The 15,211-nt window shown below is 43.6% G+C and overlaps 1 protein-coding gene across 4 annotated transcripts in view; it reads left to right on the top strand.

The window, feature by feature from the left end:
* Positions 1–15,211, top strand: part of CPNE2 (copine 2) — a 50,214-nt gene that overhangs the window by 22,494 nt on the left and 12,509 nt on the right. For all 4 annotated transcript variants that reach the window (XM_039353774.1, XM_039353772.1, XM_039353773.1 and 1 more), the window contains 5 exons: positions 6,442–6,513; positions 9,257–9,340; positions 10,524–10,613; positions 11,320–11,412; positions 13,747–13,833. In XM_039353774.1, the coding sequence (XP_039209708.1) occupies positions 6,442–6,513; positions 9,257–9,340; positions 10,524–10,613; positions 11,320–11,412; positions 13,747–13,833 (426 nt within the window). The remainder of the gene's footprint in view (positions 1–6,441; positions 6,514–9,256; positions 9,341–10,523; positions 10,614–11,319; positions 11,413–13,746; positions 13,834–15,211) is intronic.

Here is a 15,211-nt window from a genome sequence, read left to right as displayed (position 1 = left end):
CACCTTAACTAAAATGCTCGTGTTTTTTCTTTAATTATTGTTCATTTTTTTTGCTAAGTTTGTTGGTATATCTTCATCGTAAATAAATGCCGTGCCCACATTGTATTGACAGCAAACGGTCAAGCGATGGAAAGAAATCTCACTGTTCATATCCATCTAAGGGGGCCTGAAGTGAGATAGACATCCAGCAGGTTTCTTGGACTAAGTTGCAACTGTTAAGAATAGAACTAGTATTTTCTTTCCAAGTAATGAATACAAAAATAAATCCCTCTATTATTATTATTATTATTATTATGAATCTTATTATTATTATTATTATTTGGCAGTCAGGCTCTTGAGATCTTGTATGATTTTTATGTGAGTATGCTCAGAATTGCATGAGATTTCAGCCAACTTTTATGTCTTGTGGATGTTGTATTGTTAACCCCTTTGTAGGGGCATTGGAGTAAAAATGGCCATAAGGCTGGTGGGTTCAGCTGCCTGAAGATATGTCTAGTCCAGAGGTAGGCAACCTTGGCTCTTTTATGACTCGTGGACTTCAACTCCCAGAATTCCTGAGCCAGCCATGCTGAGGGGAAAGGGAGAGGTTTCCAAGCTGAGCCATGCTGGCTCAGGAATTCTGGGAGTTGAAGTCCACGAGTCATAAAAGAGCCCAGGTTCCCCACCCCTGGTCTAGTCTAACAAAGGGAAGGCTATAGAGTGACATGATAGCAGTTTTCCAATATTTGAGGAGCTGTCACAGAGAAGGGGGGGGGGTCAGCCTATTCTCCAAAGCACCTGAGGGTAGGACAAGAAACAATGGGTAGAAGATCATTAAACACAGATCCAACTTGGGAATAAGGAGAAAGCAAGCCAGTGGAAAGACTTGCCTTCAGAAGCTATGGGTGCTGCATCACTGGAAGCTTTTAAGAAGAGATTGATTGGACAGCCCTTTGTCTAGAATGGTGTAAGATCTTCTCCTTGAGCAGGCAGTTGGACTAGGAGGTCTGCAAGGAGTATAAATCCTTCCATTCCCGACCATCCAGTCAGAGCTGAAGAAGCTTCTTGGATGAGAAGCGAAACGTCTTCAAGGGAAAAACAAGAAAGTCCAGTTGCCTCCTGTTAAAGCACCTTTGGGACATTTGCACCAATGTGTGCATGGATGTGCAAAGGCACACTCCTGCCCCCAAACGTGGATCTGTTTATTTTGCAAATTCTTTCATGTGCAAAAGAGCCATGAGACCGAAACAATTGCAAAGGGCTCAATAGAGAGATAATCTGGAACATTTGTGAGAAAGAGCAAGCTTACTACTTAGCAACAGGTATCTTAGCAACGGGCCTTCTTCTCGCTGCACACGGAGGCCTGCCTTTTCCATCAGTTAGTTGTGCTAATGAAAGGGAGTGCGCTCAGCCTGCGCATGGAGTAAAGCCAGAAAACGTCCTATTTGAACCATATTTTAAAAGGGCTGTTTCTCTCCATGTCCCATTCTCTTTTATCTTGCGTATCTGTCAGCTGGGGAGAATACCTTGTTCCACGCTTAATAGTGATGCAAACCTGTAGGATGAGCTAGAAGGCTTGTGAGACATAACATGTGTTAGGAGATCACGCAACAACCTCTGGGGAAGTTTTAAAAGGTTTAACTCCTGTGCTGTATCGAAGACAAGAGAGGAAAAGAAGAAACAGCTCCAGAGTGTCTTTGAAGGTTTAACTAACTGCTGAAGAAGCGAGGCTAGAAAGTGTGCGGAGAAGAACAAAGAGGAAAAGGCGTCCATCATACAATGAACACTTGAGGGATCTCGGTATCATCAAGGATTAGGGATGTAGCCTAATGAAGAGAAGGACCTGGGGTGACATGATAGCTGTCTTCCAATATTTGAGGGGTTATCATAGCAAAGGGCTATGGACAGCCTCTTGTCTGGAATTGTATAGGGCTGTGGTGGTGAACCTATGGCAAGCGTGCCACAGGTGGCACGCAGAACCCTCTCTGTGGGCACGTGTGCCATCACCCCAGTCCTAGGCCTTCAGCTGGGTTTTATAAAATCTTTTCGCTTTAGGCCTCCGCTGCCGTGTGCAAAAAAAAAAAAAAAAGGTTCAATCAGTCAATTTCTCGCGGGGAAAAAAAGATCTCGCAAAGTTGGAATTGATTGATTGAACTTTTTAGTCCCACCCAGTCTGCCGTTACCACCGCAACTATGCCCACCCAATGGGCCACGCCCACCCAGCACCCGACAATACATAAGTGGGTTTTGGGTTGCAGTTTGGGCACTCGGTCTCTGGAAGGTTCGCCATCACTGGGATAGGGTCTCCTGCTTGAGCAGGGGGTTGGACTAGAAGACCTCCAAGGTCCCTTTCAGCTCTATTATTCTGTAAATTCTATAATCCTGTAAATGGAGGAGAGGAAGTCTATAGGAGGTTCTGCCTGTTTCTATGGCTCTGATGCCGCGGCCAAGCGTCTCTTCGTTTTCATTGAGACAGCTGAACATTGTGTTATTTCTTTGTGGATGTTTTTTTTTTTCTCTTGGAGTTTTCTTTCTGGTCCTCATCATTTGCATCTTGCGAGTTCCCTGGGATGATACAAATGGAGGCCTTTTAGCTGTGGACTTGCCCATAGGTCAACGTGCTTGATGAACTTTGCTAAAATATGTCTCTAAAGAAAGAGGGCCTGAAAGCCGCAGTTGTGGTTTCCAGCACGGAATGTGGAAAACAACCATTTTAAAAAGAAAACAGACAGCCGGTCCATCCGGCTGCTTAATTTCAAATGATGGCTCTTTTGCTATTTCTGTGAACAGCCTTAATGGGGCCTTAATTATGTGCTTTGCTGATCTCAGGTTCGGCCATAAGAGTACGGAGCTTTCCAAGTCTCCTTGTAGTGGAATTATGTTTCTTCTGCTACAGAGGACCATGGATGAGGGAATCCTGAGCCCGGGAGTGAGGCGGAGTCTCTGACTGACATCTGGTCCAATCCTGCTTTCCAGATATGCTGGAGAATGACTTGTCTTATAGGGCCCGCCACATCTGGAGCGATTCTGGTTGGGGAATATTGTATCAATCCCCTTGTCACTAGGGCTGTGACTTATTTCAAAGGAGCTGAGATGTGCACCAAAGTAACTGCAATTGGGAGGGCGGAGTTGAGGCCACTCGGAGATTTTTCTGTGTCTTCAGAGTCACCTGAGTGGTGTAAATGGGTGTGGAGCCTTCTTGGAACTGCTGAAAGGATTGGGTTGTAGACCGGAGACAGAGGATGTCGTATCCCTCCCCCTCTGTTGATGGAGGGCTGTTCAGTTTTGACATAGATGGCCTCTTGGACCTCTCTTTCAAACTTTCCATTCTCCACCATCCAGTCAGAGCTGAAGAAGCTTCTTGGATGAGAAGCGAAACGTCTTCAAGGGAAAAACAAGGAGGTCCAGTTGCTTCCTGAAAAAGCACCTTCGGGACAATTGGAGGGATGGGGGGGGGAACATGAAAACTGTCTTGATCGGCTGTCACAGAGAAGAGGGTGTCAATCATATAAGGAGGAATTTCCTGACAGGGACAACTACTAAGCAGCGGAACAGCTTGCCTTCCAGAGTTATGAGTGCTCCATTGCTGGAAGTTTTCAAGAAAAGTTTGACAGCCTTTTGTCTGGGAGGGGCAGGGGTTGGACTAGAAGACCTCCAAGGTCTCTTCCAGGCCTATGATTCTATGAAATATGGCATGAAAAATATGCCTTCAAGAAGATCTTGGACTTCTGCCAGCTGTTCCTCCAAAAGACAGACCTGGAGCCAACTCAGAAGACCTGCTTTGGTTCAAAGCAAAAGGTGGGAGGGTGCCACTGACTTTCTTAGCTCAGCTTTAATTGCTCCCCCCCCACACACATTTTTTCCCACCCAAACAGCTTCTCTTAATGGTCTGTTGCTCCAGGCTTTCTCCCCAGTGGTGGGAGTTTAAAGGAAGACTTTCCTCTTCTGGAAAAATGGAAAAGACTCAGAGACAAGAACTATTTGCTTTCTTTCTGCTCTCTCGTTCAAGATGATGCCATATTGAGCCTGCTTCCCGCAAAGCAAAATAACTTCAAGTAATAATGTGCAAGGATAAAACAGCACGGCGTAAAGGATGAAAAATTGGACAGCTTTCTTTTCTTCCTTTAAACCAACCTAAGGAAATGCAAATTGTAAGACAATTTACAAGGTGCTGCTGAAGCTTTGCAAAACCAAAGGAAGTACTGAAGGAGAAAAAGCTGAAGAGGCAAAAGAAAATAAAAGTAGGGATTAAAAAGAAGAGGACTGATGTCTCGTTAAATCAAGGATGTGCAACTTCTCCAAACCTTGCTCTCTGCAGGAGCTGCTCTCCAGAAGGTAGACTAGGCCAAAAAAGTCATTTTGTTCTTTTTTTAATTAACATTAAATACGGTTAATCGCTTTCCTCTCCAGGCGTTGAGTCATTTCCCCACTTTGGTTACCTGAGAACTGCAAAGACCCCACCTGAGTCTTTCCGAGGCTGAAAACTGCTGAGACCTTGAAGAGTGGATGAAGATTTGGCTTAAATCAGGGATCTCAAAACTTGGCAACTTTATGACTTGTGGACTTCAACTCCCCAGCTAGCATGACTGGCTGGGGAATTCTGGGAGTTGAAGTCCACCGGTCTTAAAGTTGCCAAGGTTAGACACCCCTAGTATAAGGTTCTCCTGCTGGAGCAGGGGGTTGGACTAGAAGACCCCCAATATCTCACCAGAAATAACTGCTAAGCTACGTTTTAATATATACTTTTTATCTGACTGGTAATAATCTAATTTAAAATTCCAGGCTGGAAACCTTTTGCCTGCCTGCAGGCTTGGCCACCCCGTGGTTGCACTCAAAAGCAGAGACACTGTGGAGAACATTCTCAAAAGCTTTGGCAACGCTTCCTTTCCACCCACTTCGCTTCTGTGTTCTGAACAGCACCTGTTCGGGGCACAGAATCGTTCCAGCAGCCTTAACTCCAACTGGCTGTGTCCAGATGCTGATACTACCATCTCCGGGGCATCCAGCCAGCACACCCAGAGTGAAGATGGCAACACTGAATACATGTATTTATTGCAGGATCCAACCGGAATCGGTCGCCGGGACCAAAGATTTATTCTTCCAAGCTTTGGGGCTCATGCCAGAGCCCAGTCTCAGGAACTTCTCTCTCTCTGTCTGTGCACTGGATTGTTGTATTTAAATGGTGCCTGGTTTTGTGTGTGGCTTTTAGTTCTTAATTAGGGTGTCGGTGGTTGGCTACTAATTTACTTTATTTTTCTACAGCCGACCTTTATTATTTTTACAAATAACTCAAGGCAGCAAGCGTATCAAACACACTTTCCTCCACCTATTTTCTGCAGAACAGCAACCCTGTGAGGTGGGTTGGACTGAGAGAGAATGACTGGCCCAAAGTCATCCAGCTGGCTTTCGTGCCTAAGGCAGGACCTGAACTCATGGTCTCCTGCTTTCTAGCGTGGCGCCTTAGCCACTAGACCAGGAGTCTGCCACCTTGACAACTGTAAGATTTGTGGACTTCAGCTCCCAGAATTCTGAGTCTACGCACTCACTCCCAAACCAGTTTGCTTTCTAACTTCAGGTTTTCCTCTACTGAACAATGGAAGAAGAGAAAAAGTCAATTACCCATTGATTTTAGGTCATTTCCACTGGCAAAATCTCTGTGACTCACTTTATTCAGATCGCTTTGAAAGCAAATAGTGGCTAATAAGAAAAAAGCTATTTTCAGCCCTGGCCAATGTCATTCTCTTTATCTCTTTCTCTCACCACCTACACATCGACATTTTCCAGGCAAGATCTGGAAAGAGGAGAAGAAATTTTTGAGGAGTAGCTGTGTAGGGTACAAGCAGATCAGTAGCCCCTTAGTAGCTCTGATTGCAACCTTCAGAACATAGAAGATAAAACATAGAACAACAGAGTTGGAAGGGACCTTGAAGGTCATCTAGCTCAACCCCCTGCTCAAGCAGGAGACTTCATACCATTTCAGACAAATGGTTGTTCATCTCTTCTTAAAAGTCTCCAGTGATGGAGGACCCACAACTTGTGAAGGCAAGCCATTCCACTGGTTGATTGTCCTCAGTGTCAGAAAATTTCTCCTTAATTCCAGGTTGCTTCTCTCCTTGATTAGTTTCCATCTGTTGCTCCTTATCCTGCCTTCAGGCGCCTTGGAGAATAGCTTGACTCCCTCTTCTTTGGGGCAGCCCCTGAGATACTGGAAGGCTGCTATCCTGTCCCCCCCAGTCCTTCTCTTCATTAAACTAGACATACCCAATTCCAGCAGCCTTTCCTTATATGTTTTAGCCTCCAGTCCCCTGATCATCTTTGTTGCTCTTCTCTGTACTCTTTCTAGAGTCTCAACATCTTTTTTACATCGTGGTGACCAAAACTGGATGCTGCATTTAGGACCCCCCTGAAGAGATCCGATGGCTGGTTTGCTAATAATGGGCCCTTTCTCTTCTTGCTTTTCAGATAGCAGCCCAAGAGTTATTGGACAATCGGGTGATCACGCTCAGCATGGCCGGCAGGAAGTTGGACAAAAAGGTTTGCGTTTGAATCCCCTGTCCTCATTGAGGTGGTGGCAGTTGGCTAGATTCTTCTGTAGACTCTTTGGCAATGAACGGCAACTTAATTGATGTTGTCTCAAACTATCAACAAAAATGAGTCCCGCTGAAGTGACTACAGGCAGTCCTCGGCTTGCAACCGCAGTGGAGCCCCACGTTGCTTTTGCGAAGTGAGACATTTGCTAAGTGAATTTTGCCCCATTTTACGACTTTCCCTGCCACGCTGGTTAAGTGAATCACTGCAGTTGTTAAGCGAGTCACACGGCTATTAAGTGAATCTGGCTTCCCCCACTGACTCGGCTTGTCAGAAGGTCACGAAAGGGGATCACGTGACCCCAGGGACGCTGCACCCGTCATTAATCTGAGGCAGTTGCCAAACAGCTGAATTTTGATCGCTTGACCCTGGGGCAATGCTGCAATGGTCGTAAGTGTGAGAAATGGCCATAAGTCACTTTTTTCAGTGCCGTTGTAACTTTGAACGGTCACTAAAAGAACTACTGTAAGTCGAGGACTGCCTGTACAGTTTGGAAACCCCTGAAGGTTCCAGATTGGCCACGACTTGAACCTCTAAGATGGAAATAATTCTTGGCTCCAAAGGTATAGATTTATTAGAGATCAAGTGTATTGCAGCATTGCATAGCCAGAACGGAGAATCGCAGGCCAAAATCCCTAAGTTCTACTTTACTTTACTGTTTTGCATTGCCCACCCCAATATAACCAATCAAATTCATGCAAGGTGTTTTCATAATGGTCAATCCGAGTGGGGGTTTGTTATGCAGTGCCCTCCTTCTTCCAGCTGGGTGACCTTGAGGCAGCATCTCAAGGAAGTACAGCTTCTACTTTCGGTTTCCCAAGCATTCCGCTTTGCATTCCTTCTCCCCACAGTCCATGGCAGTCTGTCACCACCTAAGCAGCAAAGCACAGCAAGCCTAATATGGCAGCTGATACCCCTGGGGTACATTGCAACGGCTCTCAGCCCGACTATCTTATTCTGACTGATGAAGCTGCTTGGATGAGCGCAAAACGTCTCAAACGAACGACAAAAATTACTCAACCTGTAAGCAATTCTTTCTGGATTACTGAGAATCTTCATTGGCTTAATGTATGATCCTGTTCCTTTGCATCTGACACGTGTGCATTCACCAAGACAGCGACCTTAGTTGTATGTGTGTAATGGGAAAGAGAAAGACACACACACACATACAGTACACATAGAGAGAGAGAGAGATCATAGAGGTGGAGGAAATTATTAATTCAGCCAAGTGGCATTTTCACATGGCAGGTCAATTACCAGTTCTCAAAAGTTTCTCTTAAAAATTATCCTGTTTTGCTTTCGACAGCTCTTCCGCTTTGTTAGACCTTTCAAAGAGGGAAAAGTCATGCCTTAAAAATTAATTACTTAGCACTTGGTCCCCAGTTGAAGCAATTTAGCATAAGTAGGAGGAATCGGGATTACAGACTAGACTGAAGCAGACCCTGGAGGGCAGTGAATAGTTTTCCAGTGTACAGTAAATCCAAAAAGTACCTGACAAAATGTTGGCCTTTATTGTAGGGAGAACTAATTAATCCTTTAATTATTATTTTTTTTTGTCATCTTATCTCAGTTGCTTATTATTGCCTTAGCAAAGCCAGTTGTTTTTTTGTATAGCACTGGTTCTTAAACTGGGGGGGGGGGAATTGCAATTTGGGCATATCCAGGGGGTAACGGAACAATTTGTAATTGTGGTTTTGTAAATCGAGGGTCCGTTTGGGATGGTGTTGCTGAAAGGGTGCGTAAAATAAAAGGGTAGTATTCTTGTGGGGGTAACAATGTTGCAGGTAATCCTTGGTCACAACTGAGTCCAGAATTTTGGTTGTAACTCATTGCAGTCGTAAGTTGAGGCACCCCAAGACAGGACCAGATTTTTCAATTGTTTTTTATGGTGGTTGTTGTGAATCCCGTGATTTTTAAGGGAAACATGCAGTCATAAGACTGAATCTATGCTATGAATGTGTTGCATTCACTAACTTAACAACTGCAGTGATTTGCTTAAAAACGGTGACAAGAAAGGTCATAAAATGGGGCAAAACTCACTTAACAAATGTCTCACTTAACAACAGAAATGTTGGGCTCAGTTGTGGTCATAAGTAGAGGACGACCAGTAATTGGGAAAACAACTGAACAAATATTGTCCTGCAGGTTGCAAAAGAGAAGCCAAAAAGAGATGCTTTCCAGCAGCAACGGAGAGCAAATGGGCACCTTTTATGTTTTCCTTCCTGTCTCCTGGACTGTTTCATTCTGTGTGTGTGTGTGTGTGTGTGTGTGTGTGTGTGTGTGTGTGTGTGTGTGAGAGAGAGAGAGAGAGAGAGAGAGAGAGAGAGTATTCACACCTCACCCACATTCAGTCTCATTTCTTCCTTGGACATGGTGGAAGAACACTCAAACTGTTCTCTCATTAACAACCTTGAGAATTTCTATTTGATCGTAAATTGATTTTCCTCTGTGAATAGGCAGGCGGGGTTGTTCTTCATAGAAAGAATATTAATTTGACGGAGGAAAGACAAAGTTGCATTTAGCCATCACCATGTATGGAGCTGGACAGGGGCACAGAGGGAGGGGTCATTAAAGAACACACACCCCCAGTTTTATGTCACAGGATACAAAACCTGTTTGCTGTTGCTTCGGCTTCAAAGGACAAAAATAATTTCACAACCTCTTAGGCGCTTTCTCCTCCCTCTTGCAGGATTTGTTTGGAAAATCAGATCCATTTCTGGAGTTTTATAAACAAGGGGATGATGGGACATGGATGCTGGTCCACAGGACAGAGGTAAGTCGTTTATAGTGTCTGTAAGATGGTCACTTGGTGTAATTTCAGGGCTTTTTTCAGCAAAATACTACAAGTAGTTCTCGACTTACAACCACAATGGAGCCCAAAACCTCTGTTATTAAGTGAGACAGTTGTTAAGTGAGCTTTGCCCCATGTTAAGACCTGTCTTGCCATCCTTGTTAAGTGAACCACTACAGGTGTTCTATTAGTTGTTAAGTGAATCTGGCTTCCCCATTGATTTTCCTTCTCAGAAGGCTGCATCACGTGACCCCGGGACACTGCAACAGTCAAAAGTACATGCCAGTTGCCAGGCGTCTGAATTTTGATCACGTGACCACAGGGATGCTGCAACGGTTGTAAATGTGAAAAATGGTCATATGTCACTTTTTTTGCAGCTGTTGTAACTTCAAACAGTCACAAAACGAACTGTTGTAAGTCGAGGACTAATTGTAAAGGAGAAGCCAACAATGAGACAGTGGATGCCTTCAAAATATTCCAGTTATTATCAGCTTTTGCGATTATGTTTTCTAGATATTTGGGGACACTCAACAGAGTCCAATACATTTGTGAAAAACATCAACTTCTGGGAGTTGAAATTGTCTTAAAGTTGCTGAAATGAATTATGATATAATGATTACTTGCGAAATACACACACTATGTAAAAAGGCCATAATGGGGTGCACATAGTGTGTGTGTGTGTGTGTGTGTGTGTGTGAAAGAGAGAGTGATTTAACAAGTTATTATCCTCTTTGCTCAAATCTTGTCTCCTAGAAGCCCAACGGCCGCCCATCTGTGATTCACTATTACAATGCAAAAAAACACCAACTTAGCAGCACGAAACTAATAATAGTTTTAAAAAGCACAGAGAAAGTGCTCATCTCTCCCCATCGCTCAAATTTAGGGTATAGGGAGGAGGAAGATGTGTTGGAGATATGTTCACCACCTTGAGTTATTTGTAAAAATATTAAAAGATGGGAAAGAAAGAAAGAGAGAGAGAGAGAGATAAAGAAAGAAAGAAAGAAAGAAAGAAAGAAAGAAAGAAAGGAAAGAAAGAAAGAAAGAAAGAAAGAAAGAAAGAAAGAAAGAAAGAAAGAAAGAAAGAAAGAAAGAAAGAAAGAAAGAAAGAAAGAAAGAAAGAATCTGGTGTTTTTCTTACCTTGCTGGCTTTTTCTTCAAATTGCAGGTAATCAAATACACGCTGGATCCTGTATGGAAGCCGTTCACAGTGCCTTTGATATCTCTGTGTGATGGGGACACAGAAAAACAGATCAAGGTACCACCCCCTTCGTCATCTTCCATTTCAGACCTCCCCTGTGGTTGAGAGAGAACATTTTTATTAGAATATCCTACCCCAACCTGGAATGCTCCTTTCTGTTGAATTTTAACTCCAAACTTCCCCAGGCTTTGTAGTCTCCATCCATGCTGGCTGGGGAATTATGGGTGTTGAAATCCACAACTGTTAAAGTTGCCATGGTTGGACACCCTTGTTCTAAACCAGGGGTAGGCAACCTTGGCTCTTTTATGACTTGTGGACATCAACTCCCAGAATTCCTCAGTCGGCATGGCTGGCTCAGGAATTCTGGGTGTTGAAGTCCACAAGTCATAAAAGAGCCAAGGTTGCGTACCCCTGGCCTAGACAATGGGAGAGCGTCTTAACATCTACATCGAGACTGTCATTGAATCTTAAACTGTGACTTATAGAACAAAAAAAGGATACATAGAATGTATTGGTCTCCATCGTGTTGGTATAGAAAAGATTATTTCACGAGACGTTCATTGAAATTCATCCACCAACATGTTCTAGACTCTACAGAGCATCTGGCTGTTAATCGGATACTTGGTAATAGTTGTCCTAGCTCTGGGAGGAATGAGCATCTTCGTGAATGTCTTCGCTTTCCTAAGTAGGATGAAATTTTTCAATTCAGAGGGGTCAGTAAACTGGATGAGAATCCTGACTGTTCCTCTGCTTCTTCTGCCAGATTGTGTGTTACGACTACGACAACGATGGAGGGCATGATTTCATTGGAGAGTTCCAGACCTCTGTTGGCACGATGTGCAAAGATGGCTCTGTGGTAAGCTTTGAAGGACACATGTAGGGCTGGGAAGATGAGCGTTGCCATTCACCACCCCAGTTTGAAAAATTTTGAATTTCCTGTTTTACCTCATGGTTGCTAGGATATCTTCCCGTTTACTCATTCTCTTCCTTTGGTATTGTTGATTAGCCCATAGGCCATGTCAAAATACAGAATAAAAAAATAAAACACGACACAGTAAAACCGTATGTAAAAGTGAAATACAAGAGGCAGATTAAATAAAAAGACTAAAACAATAGCAATAGCACCTAGACTTATATACTGCTTCACAGGGCTTCTCTTAGGCGCTTTACGTGTGATTTTTCAAGAGGCAACTGGACTTTCTTGTTTTTCTTTGAAGACGTTTTACTTCTCATCCAAGAAGCTTCTTCAGCTCTGGGGTACAGAAGGATTTATACTCCTTGCAGACAGCTGGTCATTTGCCTTCTTTTAGAGAGTTGTTGATGCCACCTGTGGCAGTGTCGTCAGGGTCACCTGAGTAGTGCAAATGGATGCGGAGCCTTCTTGGAACTGTTGAAAGGACTGGGGTAGGCGGCTCAGGAATTCTGGGAGTTGAAGTCCACAAGTCATAAGGGGGCCATGGTTCCCCAACCCTGAACTAAGGAAGTCCTAACTGTGGAAGATTGGGAGGGTCATTCCCTTCTTAGCCCAGCTTACGTCACAGGGCTATTGCAAGGAGATATGGGTAGAAGTGCTATCTTTACCCCCTTAGAGAAACAAGGTATAAATTTAACAACTAAATGAAATAAACAGATGGAAGATTACATAAACTGGTAACTAGCCAACTTCCAGCCTATTGTGTAAACTCATGAATCGGAAGCTAATGGAAAATTCCAAAATCTCATAATCTGGGTCATTTGAGAAACAGAACGGCCCAGAGACTGAAAAAAAAATACGCAGTCTCTAAATGGTTAAGAAAGTTTGGTTCTTTTGCAGGGACTTCCAGCGTCAGCAGATCTTTTGTTTAAATGACCGTTTGCAGTTATTACTCCAGAGCTCTTTGGAGGCTAGAAATGGCATTTTAATTCTTGTCTTCTAGACTGCAATTTGTTTACGCCTTTCTCAATCCTAGTTGGTGCTCCTGCGTAAGGAGCTTAAAAATAAAATGGATACATGCATTTGTTTACCTCTTGAGTCATCACATCCTTCCTCATTCCGACTCGGAGCCCCACTGCGCTCATCTACTCTTTCTGCGTTGGTTTCTCTCTCGCACTAACAGCGTCTAAATGTAGTTGCTGGCTGTAAATAGCTCAGGCAGATGTTCAACCACTCTCAAAGTTCTGGGAAACCTCAGGGATGCTACATGGCCTGGCAGGATGCGCTGGGCTGAAGCCACACACCTTTGTTGCCAACAAGCCTGCCCGGAGCTAACTTGAAGGGTTGCATCCAGAGATGTGTGGATAGAAAGCATAGCAGGGCAAACAGAGCAATCAAGGAGAGACCAGGGGTCAGGTGAGGTCTTGGGTGTGGTGGATTGCAGTCTGGATTCCCAGGAGGGAGGGGCTGCATTCCAAAAGACAAAGAGGTAGCAAGGGTTAGATACAGGTAGTCCTCAATTTAACGACCACAATTGACCCCAAAATTTATGTTGCTAAGTGAGACACTTGTGAAGTGAATTTTGCCCCATTTTACGACCTTTCTTGCCACCATTGTTAAGTGAATCACAGCAGCTGTTAAGTTAGCGGGACGGTTGTTAAGTGGAGCAGGCCTCCCCATTGACTTTGTTTGTCAGAAGGACGCAAATGGAAACCACAAGAGCCCCGGGACACTTCGACCGTCATAAATACGTGTCCGTTGCCAAGTGTACGAATTTTGATCGCGTGACCTTGGAGATGTTGCAATGGTCGTAAAGATGAAACATGGCCATAAGTCCCTTTTTTCCAGTGCTGTTGTAACTTCAGATGGCCAACTAAACGAACTGTTATAACTTGAGGACTACCTGTAGTTTGTGTGGGAGAAAGAGGGTGATGACACTTGAAGTACCTGTCACAGCACTAAAATGCAATGTGAAAGACTTAACAAGATGCAGATGAGCTGAATTTTGTATGTTGTCGTTTGCCTGAGCAGCTGAAGCAAGCTACCTCATGTCACCGTGACATCATCCCGGATTGTGACACAGATTGTGGTGGGGTGATGCCCTTTCCCCCCCCCCAACTTGGTTACCCTAAAATGTTTTGAAATTGTAAATCTCAGCCTTCCCAGTAACTAGAGGACAAAGACATATTTTCTGTAGTAATAAAAGAAAAGGAAACAAGATTACTGCATTTACCATGGTCTCCCTTTCTTTCATAAAAAAAAAAAAAAATTACGCAGGTAGAGTTTGAATGCATCAATCCCAAAAAACAGAAGAAAAAAAGGAGCTACAAGAATTCAGGCATCATCATTGTCAAGTCCTGCAAAGTAAGTGCTTTACTGAGACTGCTGGGATGGAATCCCAGGGGCTGAGAACAGCTGCTTCTCAGGAGGAGGGACGATTTTGTTTGGGCTTTTCTAGAAATATGTAATTTGCAAGTATGAAGGCTGTTGGGGGCCTGTTTGCTATAGGCTTCTACATATGGAAAAAAATTAGAAATGTCATAGCTGAAAATCAGCTATGGGCATGGCCCAGCCAAGGAAGAATATCAACCCTGCGCTTTTAGGCAGTCCATTAATCTTAAGTTTCAAGATTGAGAAATGCTGCTCTAAAAACCTCCAGTTGATGGAGCACCCACAACTTCTGGAGGCAAATTCTGTTCCACTGGTTAATTGCTCTCACTGTCGGGAAGTTTCTCCTTCATTCCAGGTTGCTCCCCTCCTTGATTAGTTCCCATTCATTGTTTCTTGTTCTGCCTTCTAGTGCGTTGCCTCTTCTTTGTGGCAACCTCTCAAATACTGGAATACTTCTGTCATGACCCCCTTGGTCTTCTTTTCTCCAGCCAAACCCAAATTCTGCCTCCGTTCTTCATATGTTTTAGTCTCCAGATCTTTAATCCTCCTAGTTGCTCTTCTCTGCACTTTTCCAAAGTCTCAACATCTTTTTTGTAATGTGGCGACCAAAACTGGATGCAGCATTCCAGGTGTGGCCTTACTCACAGTACTATTACTTTGAAATACTTAAACACTAGGTTATAATTTCAACCAGTCACTAACTGACCAGTCATAAGTAGAGGACTAAGCTAAACAAGACAGATGTTAAATGAGTTGCACCCCGCTTTATGGCCTTTTTTGCCACAGCTGTTAAGTGACTCATGCAGTCATTAAATAGTTGTAAGCCGAGGACTACCTGTATTATAGTCTCAGAACTGAAATATTTTTTTAAAATGTCTGAGCATAAGGGAAGGTAGAGGTGAGATACTGAGATATATTAGTAAAAGTGTATAAATGCCGCAGTGTGCTGTAGTGGAGAAATCCTTTTGCACCCTCCGTGGTATATTATCAAGGAGTACAAATGCATAAATATGCATAAACTTTCAGAGGATGGTGCCCAAAGCACTCTGTTACTTAACTCAGCACTGCAGTCAATAAATTAACATCTCCTCTGCTTCTGAAATATAAAACCTCTGGAGTTATTCACTCTTTTAGACTCCGAAGACCTTTCGCTTTTCAGTTTGATGGATTATAACGGCTAAACCGCTTTCAGATTTGCATTAAGATCATAATTACTGACATAATACCAAGATTGCCGGAATGGCATCTAATCAGCATCTAATCATCAGAAGGGCCAGGGTCTCCACTGTGGGACGAATGCAATAAATTTCTAAAATGCCAACTCTGACAAGCCAGGATGAAGGCAAACACC

Source organism: Crotalus tigris, unplaced genomic scaffold, assembly GCF_016545835.1.
Source record: "Crotalus tigris isolate CLP2741 ecotype Arizona unplaced genomic scaffold, ASM1654583v1 scf7180000018525.42219311030:4301911, whole genome shotgun sequence".
Classification (NCBI taxonomy): domain Eukaryota; kingdom Metazoa; phylum Chordata; class Lepidosauria; order Squamata; family Viperidae; genus Crotalus; species Crotalus tigris.
This window is presented reverse-complemented; position numbering and strand designations above follow the sequence as displayed.